The 13,469-nt window shown below is 34.2% G+C and overlaps 1 protein-coding gene across 5 annotated transcripts in view; it reads right to left on the bottom strand.

The window, feature by feature from the left end:
* The window catches only part of BLTP1 (bridge-like lipid transfer protein family member 1), a 211,637-nt gene that overhangs the window by 53,743 nt on the left and 144,425 nt on the right, over positions 1-13,469 (bottom strand). For all 5 annotated transcript variants that reach the window (XM_047091912.1, XM_047091908.1, XM_047091911.1 and 2 more), the window contains exons 52-53: positions 9,280-9,524; positions 6,773-6,878 (exon numbers count right to left, since the gene is read on the bottom strand). In XM_047091912.1, the coding sequence (XP_046947868.1) occupies positions 6,773-6,878; positions 9,280-9,524 (351 nt within the window). The remainder of the gene's footprint in view (positions 1-6,772; positions 6,879-9,279; positions 9,525-13,469) is intronic.

Here is a 13,469-nt window from a genome sequence, read left to right as displayed (position 1 = left end):
CAAAATCCAACACCCATTCATAATAAAAACTCTCAATAAAAAGGAATAGAGGAAATTTCCTCAATTAGATAATATCTACAAAAATCTAGAGTTAAGATCATGCTTAATGGTCAAAAGCTTGAAACTTTCCTACTTAGATAAGGTACAAGCAAGGATGACTCCTCTTACCAATCTTGTTCAACATTATACAAGAAGTCCTACCTAATGCAATAATACAAGAAAAGGAAATAAAAGGTATACAAATTGGGAAAGAGAAAATAAAATTGTCTTTGTTCACAAATGACAGGATTATATATATTATTTGTGTGGAAAATCTGCAAGAACTGGCAAAAAAACTCCTGGAACCAATAAGCAATTACTGCAAGGTTGCATACACGGTTAATAATGCACAAAGCCCAATCACTTTCCAACAATGAACAGTGGAATTTAAAATGAAAAACACAATGCTAGGCTCAGTCGGTTAGGTGTCTGACTTCAGCTCAGGTCATGATCTCACAGTCTGTGAATTCAAGACCCACAACTGGCTATGTGCTGACAGCACGGAGCCTGCTTTGGATCCTCTGTCTCCCTCTCTCTCTGCTCTTTCCCCACACATGTGTGTGTGTGTGCATACTCTCTCTCTCTCTCAAAAAGAAAAACAAAAACCACAATGCCATTTACATTAGCACCACAAAAAATTAAATACTTAGGTATAAATTAATAATATACGTACAAGGTCTACATGAGGAAAACTACAAAATTCTGAGGAAAGATATCAAACAAGAGTATGGAATGAATGAATGAATGAATGAACAAATGAATGAATAAATAAAATAAATAAATGGAAAGATATTTCATGTCCATGGATAGGAAGACTGAATACTGTCAAGATGTCAGTTCTTCCCAATTTGATCTATAAATTCAATGCAATTCCAATCAAAATCATAGCAAGTTATTTTGTGGGAATCAACAAACTGATTCTAAGGTGTGTATAGACAAAAGACCCAGGATAGCCAATTAGGGAGAAGAAAAAAGCTAGAGGACTGACACTACCTGACTTCAAGACTACAAACTACAGTAATCAAGGCAGTGTGGGACTGGTGAAAGATGAGACAATGTCACTGGAACAGAACAAAGAGCCCAGAAAGAGATCCATATAGTGAACTGATCTTTGACAAAGAAGCAAAGGCAATACAATGAAGCAAAGATAGTCTTTTTAATAGATGGTGCTGGAATAACTGGATATCCACATGCAAAAAAAAATGAATCTAGACATAAGCTTTACAGGTTTCACAAAAATTAACTCAAAATGGATCACAGATCTAAATGTAAAACACAAAACTATAAAAGTTTTATAAAACGTAGTAAGAAAAAAACCTAAATAAACCTTCAGTACGGCGATGAGATTTTAGATATAATACCAAAGTCATAATCCATGAAAGAACTGATAAACTGTACTCCACTAAAATTAAAAAATTTTTCTTTGCAAAAGACAGTGTCAAGAGAATGAGAAGACAAGCCAAAACTAGGAAAAAATATTTCTAAAAGGTATAATTGATAAAGGACTGTTTCTAATACATGCAAAAAGCTCTTAAAACTCAATAAGAAAACAAAAAACCTGATTAAAAAATGGGCCAAAGACTTTAACAGACATCTCACCAAAGAAGATACACAGGTGGCAAATAAGCACAAGGGAAGATGCTTTATACATATCATCATATCATCAGGGAAATGCAAATCAAAACAATCTTAAGATACCACTACAAACCCATTAGAATAGCCAAAATTTGGAACCCTGACACCACCAAACGCTGTTAAGGATGTGTAGCAACAAGATCTCTCATGCATTCCTGGTGGGAATGCAAAACGGTATGGCCACTTGGGAAAGCAGTTTGATAGTTTCTCATAAAACTAAACACACTCTTACCATATGATCCAGCAATCACGCTCCTTGGTTATTTCCCAAAGGAGCTAAAAACTTATGTCCACACAAAACCCTACACACAGATATTTATAGCTTTATTCATAATTGCCAAAATATGGAAGCAACCAAGGGAGGGATAAATAGGTGGAGCACCAAGGATTTTTAGGGCAGTGAAACTACCCTGTAGGACACTATAATGGCAAATAAATGTCAATATACATTTCTCTAAATCCACAGAGTGTACAACACCAAGAGTGAACCCTAATGTAAACTATGGACTTTGGGTGATAATGGTGTGCCAATGCAGATTCATCATTTGTAACAAATGTGCCACTCTGGTGGGGGATGCTGATAATGGGGGAGGCTATACATGACTGGAGACAAGGGGATATTTGGGAAATCTCAGTAACCTTCCCTCAATTTGCTATGGACCTAAACATTCTCTAATAAGTAAAGTCCATTTTTTTAAAAGCCTATTTTTTTGTTGATCTATCACAGCCTTGAGTATCTTTTAGTAGTTTCAGAAAAATACACTTTTCTTAAAATGTAAAAGCAAGAGCTCCATCTCTTACAAATGTATTACACAATAATTTTAGCTTATAGAAATATCAGATATTGTTAGTCACATTAACTTCATTTTTTTTTTACCTCATTATGAATTAAATATATGAAAGGCCCAATTCTCAGAAGGGAACCTCCTTATATGTTTCTAAGATGACTGTACATATTCAAAAATAAATCTTTTATGTTTACTAGGTCAGTGATTATCCATGTCTTTCTAAAATCAAGGGAGTCCGTTAGAGTAAGATTACAAGAATTGATTCCTCAAAAAAGAATTTCCTAACAAACTTGATGACTGATGTAAATGAGTATTCCTAGAGCTAAATGTAATATTGAGAAAATGTCCTAGAGCTAAATGTAATATTAAGGAAAAGCATGAGAAAAAGGTATAAGAAAAAAAGAAATAAGGACAAAAACTATGAAGATTTGGTAGATGAGGGAAGCAATACCGAGATTAGAATACTAAGAAACTTGGTTATAAGGGTTCAAAGCATTCCCTCTCAGTAAAGAGTACCTTCTCTGGTTTTGATAAGATCTCCACTCTATGAGGTTCTGGTGATAGCTAGATGATACACAACTTACTTTCAGCTATTTTCCTAGAGTTCATGGCTGTCTCCAGTCAGGGATGACTCAAGGATCAGACCTAGCCACTAAATGACTTTAGAATCAGAATCTTATTTCTGAATTCTCCATAGTGATTGGTAAGTCTTCATGGTTAGAATATTAATTTTTAGTCTTCTTTTCCAGTTCATTCTTCATAAACTTAGGAATATACTTTAACTCCTCATTGATTGCAATTCAAAGGTTAAGAAAAGCCTTTCTCGGTTGCTGGGTGGCTCAGGTCATGATCTCAAAGATCCTGAGTTTGAGGAGTAGTGGAGCCCTATTTGGATCCTCTGTCCTCCTCTCTGTCTCTCCCTGCTTGTGCATGCTCACTCACTCTCTCTCCCAAAAATAAATAAACATTAAAAGAAAAAGATTTTGGAGGAGCCAAGATGGTGGAATAGCATGGAAGTTTTGTTTTGTTTTTGTTTTTTGCGTCTCGCATCCATGAAATACAGCCAGATCAACACTAAACCATCCTGCACACCTAGAAAACTGATTTGAGGATTAACACAATAATCTGCACAACCTGAACCACAGAACTCAGCGGGAATTCACCTCAAAAGAAAGAGCAGGAAGAAATGACAGGGACTTAACACAGATACAAGCAAGATGTCTGAACCAGAATTTAGGATCATGATAATAAGATACTAGCTGGGGTCGAAAATAGATTAGAGTCCCTTTCTGCAGAGATAAAAGAAGTAAAAGCTAGTCAGGATGAAATAAAAAATGCTATAACTAAGCTGCAATCTTGAATGGTTGATGTGGTGGCAAGGATGCAGGATGCAGGAGGCAGAGCAGCAAATCAGCAATACAGAGGACAAACTTAAGGAGAATAATGAAGCAGAAAAAAAGGGGGAGACTAAGGCAAAAGAGCACAATTTAAGAATGAGAGAAATCAGTGACTCATTAAAAAGGAACAACATCAGAATCATAGGGGTCCCAGAAGATGAAGAGAGAAAGGGGTAGAAGGGTTATGTGAGCAAATCATAGTGGAAAACTTTCCTAACCTGGGGAAAGACACAGACATCAAAATCCAGGAAGCAGAGAGGACCCCCATTAGATTCAACAAAAACCGACCATCAATAAGGCATATCATAGTCAAATTCACAAAATACTCAGGCAAGGAGAGAATCATGAAAGCAGCAAGGGAAAAAAAAGTCCCTAACCTACAAGGGAAGACAGATCAGGTTTGCAGCAGACCTATCCACAGAAATTTGGCAGGCCAGAAAGGAGTGGTGGGATATATTCAATGTGCTGAATCAGAAAAATATGCAGCCAAGAATTCTTTATCCAGCGAGGCTATAAAAAAACTAAAGGAGTTCGTGACCACTAAACCAGCCCTGCTAGAAATTTTAAGGGGGACACTCTCAGGGGAGAAAAGATGGGGGGGGGAGGGCGGGGAAAGACCAAATGCAATGAAGACTAGAAAGGACCGGAGAACACCACCAGAAACTCCAACTCTACAAGAAACATAATGGCAATAAACTCATATCTTTCAGCACTCACTCTAAACGTCAATGGACTAAATGCTCCAATCAAAAGACATATGGTAACAGAATGGATAAGAAAACAAGATCCATCTATATGCTGTTTACAAGAGACCCACTTTAGACCTAAAAACACCTTCAGATTCAAAGTAAGGAGATGGAGAACCATCTATCATGCTAATGGTCAATAAAAGAAAGCTGGAGTAGCCATACTTATATCAGACAATCTAGACTTTAAAAATAAAGACTGTAACAAGAGATGAAGAATGGCATTACATCATAATTAAGGGGTCTATCCACCAAGAAGACCTAACAACTGTAAACATTTATGCTCCAAATGTGGAGCACTCAAATATATAAACCAATCACAAACATAAAGAAACTCATTGATAATAATACCATAATAGTAGGGGACTTCAACACCCCACTTACAGCAATGGACAGATCGTGTAAACAGAAAATCAACAAGGAAACAATGGCTTTGAATGCCACACTGGACCAGGTGGACTTAATAGATACATTCAGAACATTTCATCCTAAAGCAGCAAAATATATATTCTTCTCCAGTGCACATGGAACGTTCTCCAGAATAGATCACATACTGGGACACAAATCAGCCCTCAACTAGTACAAAATGATCAAGATCATACCGTGCATGTTTTCAGACCACAATTCTATGAAACTCGAAATCAACCACAAGAAAAAATTTGGAAAGGTAGCAAATACTTGGAGACTAAAGAACATCCTACTAAAGAATGAATGGGCTAAGCAAGAAGTTAAAAAGGAAATTTAAAAGTATATGGAAACCAGTGAAAATGATAATACCACAGCCCCAAATCTCTGGGATGCAGCAAAGGTGGTCCTAAGAGGGAAATATATAGCAATCCAGGCCTTCCTAAAGAAGGAAGAAAGTCTCAGATACATAACCTAATCTTATACCTTAAAGAGCTGGAGAAAGAATAGCAAATAAAACCCCAAACCAGGAGAAGACAGGAAATAATAAAGATTAGAGCAGAAATCAATGCTTTTGAAACAAAAACAAAAAAAAAAACCCAGAACAGATCAATGAAACCAGAACCTGGTTCTATGAAAGATTTAACAACATTGATAAACAACTAGCCAGTTTGATCAAAAAGAAAAAGGAAAGGACCCAAATAAATAAAATCAAGAATGAAAGAGGAGAGATCACAACCAACACAGTAGAAATACAAACAATAATAAGAGAATATTATGCGCAATTATACGCCAATAAAATGGGCAATCTGGAAGAAATGGACAAATTCCTAGAAACCTATAAACTACCAAAACTGAAACAGGAAGAAATAGAAAATTAGAACAGACCCAAAACCAGTAAAGAAACTGAATGAGTAATCAAAAATCTCCCCCAAAACCAGAGTCCAGGGCCAGATTGCTTTCCAGGGTAATTCTATCAAACATTTATTATTTAAAAAAAAAATTTTTTTTTTTTAACGTTTATTTATTTTTGAGACAGAGACAGAGCATGAACGGGGGAGGGACAAAGAAAGGGAGACACAGAATCTGAAACAGACTCCAGGCTGTGAGCTGTCAGCACAGAGCCCGAGGCGGGGCTCAAACTCACAGACCACGAGATCATGACCTGAGCCGAAATCAGACGCTCAACCGACTGAGCCACCCAGGCGCCCCTGGTTTCACTATTATTTTAACGTGATTATATCCATACTGGAAATATTTAGCCTCAAGGATGCTTACATAGTCAACTTATTTTCCATCCTAATACTTAATACTTTATCTTGTGAATTAAAGATCAGTTAAACATTTTTAAAATCAAACATACACTTCCTATTAAGACGTAAAACTGTAATTAAGAAGCCCATTTGTAATCTACTCTTGAGGCATAACAAAAATATCATAAGGGTTGCTATAGAGCATGCAGAGTCACCATATGGTATAAAGTCAAAATCTTAATATTGATCTAAATCTTGTTTCCCAAATGCGTAAGATTAGTTTGGTTAATAGACATACACTACTCGCTCTTTTTGTGGTGGCAGGCAGAGAAAGTATAAAGGAGTTTTGTGAAGTTTATAAATCATAAACGTATGTATTACACATGACAAAAGTAAGTAATAAGCAAAAGAATCTGTAGGTGGAAAAGCCAGAAAAGGAATGCAGAGTTTAAATATATCTAAATGACAGGATGAACGCTCATACCATGGAAGGTATGAGATTATCTTACCAGAAACTTTCTGTATTACTTCATTAACTTCCTTCATGAACACTTTCTGCACAAATACCAAGTGGTTTAGCAGATCGGTTGTGAGATTATGTTCAAAAGAGCCAACCTGCCAAAACAAAATCAGAACACTAGATTAACACTACTGACTATATTTGTTTTAAATACATCTTTTGCTCACATAAGTCATCCAAACTCTGAAGAAAAACAATGAATTATCTACATACTATTTGAGAAAGGTTATAAAATATTCACATTGCCCAATACTTTACTGGTCTGACATTATTATAGGCCATTCCTTAAATTTATTTTGCAAATAACAGCGGGCAATAAGGTTTTTTGTTTTCTATCTTTTGAAAAAGAATGAAATTTATACTTTATGTTACCTGCTAATATCAAAATCGGAATTTTGTCCAGGGTAGTGTCTTTTTTCAATGACTACTGTTGTAGTGTTTAGAACCATGGACAAGTATCATTACATGTGAAAGTAAATTTATTTACTCATTCAAATATTTATTGACCATCTACTTTGTGTACCTCATTAGATGCTAAGGTGAATAAAAACAATAAAATTATGGCTCTCTCTCTCATGAGGCTTACATTTGCATGATTTAACTAATCAGATATACTCAATCAGCTTTAATATATGCCCTATGATTAGTATAAGGCATAAAATTTCTGGGGAAAATTAATAAACAGATTGAACAGAAAGTAGGTCCTAACTGAAGTTGAGTATTATAGTAAAGATAGTTTGAAACACCCTTATGAATAAAGGAAATGCTTCAAATTTGCTACTTTGACAGCATTCATATTTTTACCAAAAATTAAGAGCACATAATAGGTTCAGTAGTCTTTAATTAAAAGAGAAGTCACATAAAGTCTAAGTTGCCCTGGACACTTTATTTTTTATAGAATAGTCCAAAATGGGCTAAGGTGATTTTCATGTGTGTTTATTTCAGGCCATAGTAAACCAGGCAACTCTCTGAGGAATGCAATTTTAGATTCCTTCAAGTGTTTATAATTAACTGCATTCTTAGCAAATCTGGGATTGTGTTCTGCCCCAATTACAAACTTTATCCCTTTCTAATATTAGTAAGGAATTATGCAACATACTGCATTAGATTTATTTTCTGTCAAATGAAACATTTATAATAGTATTGCTAAACTAGAATTTGGAGTGCTTATTTTTCAGAATAGAAAGCACAAATGCAATATGCTTTATAATCTACCCATTAATTTACTTATTTAAGTTTTATTTATTTACTTTAGGGAAAGCAAGCTAGTGGGGGGGGAGGGCAAGAAAGAGAGAGAGGGAGACAGACAGGGAGAGAGAGAATATATTAATCAGGCTCCATGATCAGCGCAGAGTCCGACATGGGGCTTGATCCCATGACCCTGGGGTCATGACCTGAGCTGAAATCAAGGGTCAGACACTTAACCAACTGAGCCAACCAGGCACCTCTATAATCTACCTTTTAAATAAATATCTGACTTCTACAATCTTGTACACATTTTTTTGTACATTTTCACACAAAGAAATCCCAACTATTAGAGAGATGCTAGGGTAAGCAGGGTCTAACGAAGGCAAACCAGACTTAAATATCTCCCATAGCTGTAATATTTCTAGCAAAGAGCTCAAGAGCATTCTCATAAATGCTTCACATTCTAAAGAATAAAACTCAGAAAACATTGCCCTTTGATAAAATTGCCCTTTGATAAAATTGCCCTTTGATAAAGTTGAAATTGTTTCTGACAAACTGACAAAGGAAGCTGAGACAGCACTGTGTATGAATCCTACATTTCTCACTTGATAGTGGGGAGATTTAGGGACACTTATTTAATTTCTCTCAGCTTCAAATTTCTACTGTATCAAATTAGTATAATAACAGATGACCTGCTGAACACAAATCAAACAAAAAATATATATCCAAATGTTTTTTAAACTTGTGACAGTTGTGCCAATATAAAGTGAAAAAATGATAAAATCAGGTATGCTGGCTTTCAACTTCCCTTAGTAAAGAAATTAGTCTGTGAATTTGACTGTAATTATTTTATCTGTCTGTATCACCTTTATATTGTTAATAATTATGTATACCTGATGAATAGTGTAACCTCCTGAAGGCTCAGTTTCTTCACTTACAAAATGAGAATATACCTACCTCTTAAGATCGATTTAAGTATTGTACAAGTCAATGCATATAAATATTAGCTTTTTTATAATCAAATGAGCCATAAAAATATTACAGAGATGGATGTGAAATCTAATATAAGAAATATAAATTCAAAGATGACTAATACAAAAAAGAAATGTTTAAATGAAACTATAGAGAAAGAGGCAGATATATACACACATGTGCACATACACACACACCAGATTCAGTTCAGAATTCTATAAGAATAAATGATTTAATGATCCGTCTTAAAAGTTTGGATCACTACATATTTTGGTACGCCTAAACCTTAAAGACTCCTAAATGATAGAGTGTAAGAAAATTAAAAAGTAAACTTACTTCTGCCACACAACGTAGGTAATTTCCCTGTAAATAGTACCCTTGTTTAGAAGGTAGTTCATCTATACTCCACACCTGATCTGAATAACTATCATGCTCTTCCATTATATATTTTCCTGACATAGTAACAGGAGGAAGGTTGAGACTGGCAGAAGGAGGAATGGTTGACATATCCGTGGCAGAAACTTTTGAAGTAAAACGTAATCTGTGATTTGGCAGCTCAAATGTAAATCTGGTCTGTGCACCTGTAAAAAATAAGAAAAGTTATTGTTTGTTCAGGTGCTCATTCACTCCTTTGTTCAAAACATGGTTTCTAAAAAAATGCATACATATCCCAAATGAAATAAATCTTTAAATATATGTGTGGGTACTATAAAGAGTCAGTCAGTATTATTAAGCCAGCAAATATTTACTAAGCCTACCAGGTGCCAAGCACTGCGTTAGGTGTTAGAGAGACCCTTACAAATATTCTTTATTTCATAGAAGGTAGAACAGAAAGAAACTGCCCTTACCACAGAAGAGTTTTAACATGAGAAATTAAGTATTAAAAAATTCCAATCCACATTCACATTCATATTGCTTTATTAACAGAGAAGTTAGCAGTTGACAACTTGCCTCCTGATCCTGATTCAGTATGGAAGGAAATAGTGAAAATTGTCAAGTCATTAAATTGTACTCAGGTATAAAATTACAACATAAATTCATCAGGCATAAAATTATATAATCCCATGTAGTTGTGACCTTAACAATAATTATTAATGGTCCCGTATGCCAAATAAGGATACGGTATGAGTTTTAGTTTACTAAAACTACTTAAAATCAACAATCTAGCATGCAGTTGTTCAATTATAATATGCAACCTACACTGTTATTCAAGCCATATCTCTCCAACTATTTCTGAAGGCATTAAAAAGTAGAAGAAGCCTTGTTAAAATCAAGATCTATTATTGCCCATTGCATACACTGTACTAGTATAGTACTGTATACTAATGTATACACGCGTGTGCCTTTCCAACAACAAAATCTTATATTGTTCTATACGTTACCAATTCTCTACACTCAAACATCATTAAATAGCCTATTTTGCCTACATACATATTAAAATGTAATAAACATTCCTAGTGTTCTCAATTGTGCCAGAAATAAATCTTTTTCAAAATACTAGTAGGAGGTCACCTCCTTCCTATATGTTACATTCACTATATTCACTCACTACACAATAATACGAGTTAGCCATAAATAGAAAAATGCTCTTTCATCAACTGGTGCAATTGTGGATAGCCAGATAGGTCAAGACTGCTCTGATCTTCTCTTACTAACTCCAACAAGGCAGCCTCAGTGACCATCACTTGCAAGCTGCGAAAGGTGAGGGCTATTTACCACAGTAACTACCACTTCCATTACTACCACCAGAATTATCAAATAAAAACATCAAGATTGAAGTAATCCTAGGCCTCAGGTCATCTCTTATCACTAGTACAGTCATTCTTTTACTACTTCTGTCCCATTCCTTCATTTCAAGAAGAATTATATGTTCTTATCAGTCTGGATATTTGATAATAGACTTACTTTGCTCCTAAATATTTGTATCTTCCTAGTTCCAAACTGCCTATTGGCTTTTGACTTACTGCCCTCTGTCAACTCTCCTATTTCTTGGATGCCCTGAATAAATGGCCAAGGTGAGTCTACCCTATTGTCAGGCCAATATCTGAAGGCCTGATCTTCTGACTCTGCTAATTCTGGAAACTCACTTCACAGTGTTTCTTTCTTCTAGCTAACAAAAGGATCTAGATGTTCAGAAAAATCCCTCTCAATAAAAACAAAACAAAACAAAAAAAACCTAAAATGTTCGGAGTTGGAATAAAAATATACACATATATATAAATACATATGTGTATGTATGCAAAATTTTAAACTACTAATATAACATGTTAATGGCATAAAGGAGAAAAAAACATTTTAATTTCAACAGCTGTAGCAAAAAGCATCTGATAATATTCACCTACTTTTCTTCATAGAGACACTTAGCACACTAGGAATAGAAGTAAATTTTTTTAACCTGATAAAGGGAACCTTGCAAAACCTTACAGCAAACATCATATTCGTTGACGAAATATTGATTTCCCTGAAAAGAATGAGAGATTAGGATGCCCCCTTTTTCTCAACATTATAGCAGAAGCACGGTAAGAAAAAGAAAAATTCTTAAAGACTAGAAAGGAAGAAACAAAAGCCTCATTTGCACATGGTACAAGTATCTACTTAGGAAACTCCAAACTATCTTATTACCAATAAGAAAATAGTTTAATATGGTTGAGTATAAAACTGACATAAATTGATCAAGCACATTTGTACATACTACCACCAGTTTAGAAAATGCCATTTTACAAAATATCCCCTTTGTAGTAACTAAACAACAACAATAACACAAGGTAGGGGGTATCTACACAAATAAATATATCTTGTAACAGAGGCACAAAAACCTTAAGTTCAAAATTTTTAAACTTTGTAGAAAAGCATTGAAGAAAACCTAAAGAGACAAAGAAATACATATTCAAGAATAGAAGGGTAAATATTGCATCAATTCTTGGTATCAATCAATACTGTCAATCGTCTCCAAGTAAATCTATGGATTTAATTACATTCCTATAAAAATGCAAATAGGTTTTTTCAGAGAATTTGACAAACTGATTATAAAATTTATGTGAAGGAACAAGTAACCAAAAATAACCAAGATAACTCCTAAAACAGGAAATGTCAGGTAGCAATATGATACTGAAAATAGCTGGTGCAAAGAGGTCACCAGTAATGGTGCAAATAGGCCAATGAAGCATAATAAATAACCCTGAAACAGACCCCACATGTATCAACATGTAATAGATGACCAAAATGGACTATGTATCACCGAAAAAAAGAAAAGTCAATAAATGATGCTGAAATAATTGATTAAACTAATCTGCACCAAATTAAAAAAAAATCAATTCCATATAGATGAAGAACTTAAAAGGAAAAATTTAAAAACATTTAATAGAAAATATAATAAAATATCTTCATGATCCTGGGAAGAGAAGGATTTAAGATATAAAAATACACATCATATAAGAAAATACTGGTAAATTCAATTATTTGAAAATTAAGAATATCTACTGATCAAAAGACAACAGTGAAATAAGTTTCTAATGGGGTGACAATATATGTTAAATTTATAACATCAAAAGCTTAACATACAAAACATAATTTCTGTGAACCAAAACAAAATACAAACGACTCAATGGTAAAACAGACAAACACACACACACACACACACACACACACACACAGAACCATTAATAGGCACTTCATATAAAAAACATACAAAGATATCTTAATAACATAAAACAGTTCAGCTTCATTAATTATAGAAATAGAAATTAAGACCACAGTGAGATACAATTCCCCATTTACCAGACAAAGCAAAAATTTAAAAGCCAGATAATATTAAGTGTTAACAAGTATATGGTATAATGGGAACTCTCATCTAATACTGGCAGGGCAGTAAATACTGGTGAACACAAGTACTTTGGAAAACAGTTTTGTACTTCCTAATAAAACTCAAGATGCATTTACCCTACAGTCTAGGTGTATAATTCCTAAAGTAAATACCCTTGAGAAACTTGTGCACATGTGTACCAAGTGACATGCATGAGAATAATTATAGTAGCAAAAAAGTAAAGTGAGTCAAAGGTCCATCAATAGCAGAGTGGATAAACTGTAATATAATCACTTAACAGACTATTTCAGTGAAAAATGAATGAACTGTACAAACATGAATGAACAGATGAATCTCAAACAAAACGTACAGAAAAAAAAATTCCCTTTAAAAAATACATTAGTGGGAGTCCATACAAATAAAGTTCAAAACATAAGCCATTTATGAGTATATACATATGTGGTAAAATTATAAAGAAAAGCAAAGGAATGGGTAACACAAAATTCATGTTAACAGTTATTCCATGAGCAGTCATTAAGAAAAGCTGGTAAGGATAATATTCATTGATGGAGCCTTCACAGCACTGGCAATATTTTCATTTAGTTTGTATAATGGGTTGGTAAGGTCACATTTTTTTTTTATTATTCTTGAAACTGTGTGTATATAATTTACATACTTTTGTATATATGATAAACTTCAGAATAAAAATACAACAGCAAAGAAT

Source organism: Lynx rufus, unplaced genomic scaffold, assembly GCF_022079265.1.
Source record: "Lynx rufus isolate CCGP_SWC_20201006 ecotype Redwood Valley unplaced genomic scaffold, mLynRuf1.p SCAF_3, whole genome shotgun sequence".
Lineage (NCBI taxonomy): Eukaryota > Metazoa > Chordata > Mammalia > Carnivora > Felidae > Lynx > Lynx rufus.
Note: the sequence above shows the minus strand (reverse complement) of the source record. Positions and strands in the feature narration are given on the sequence as shown.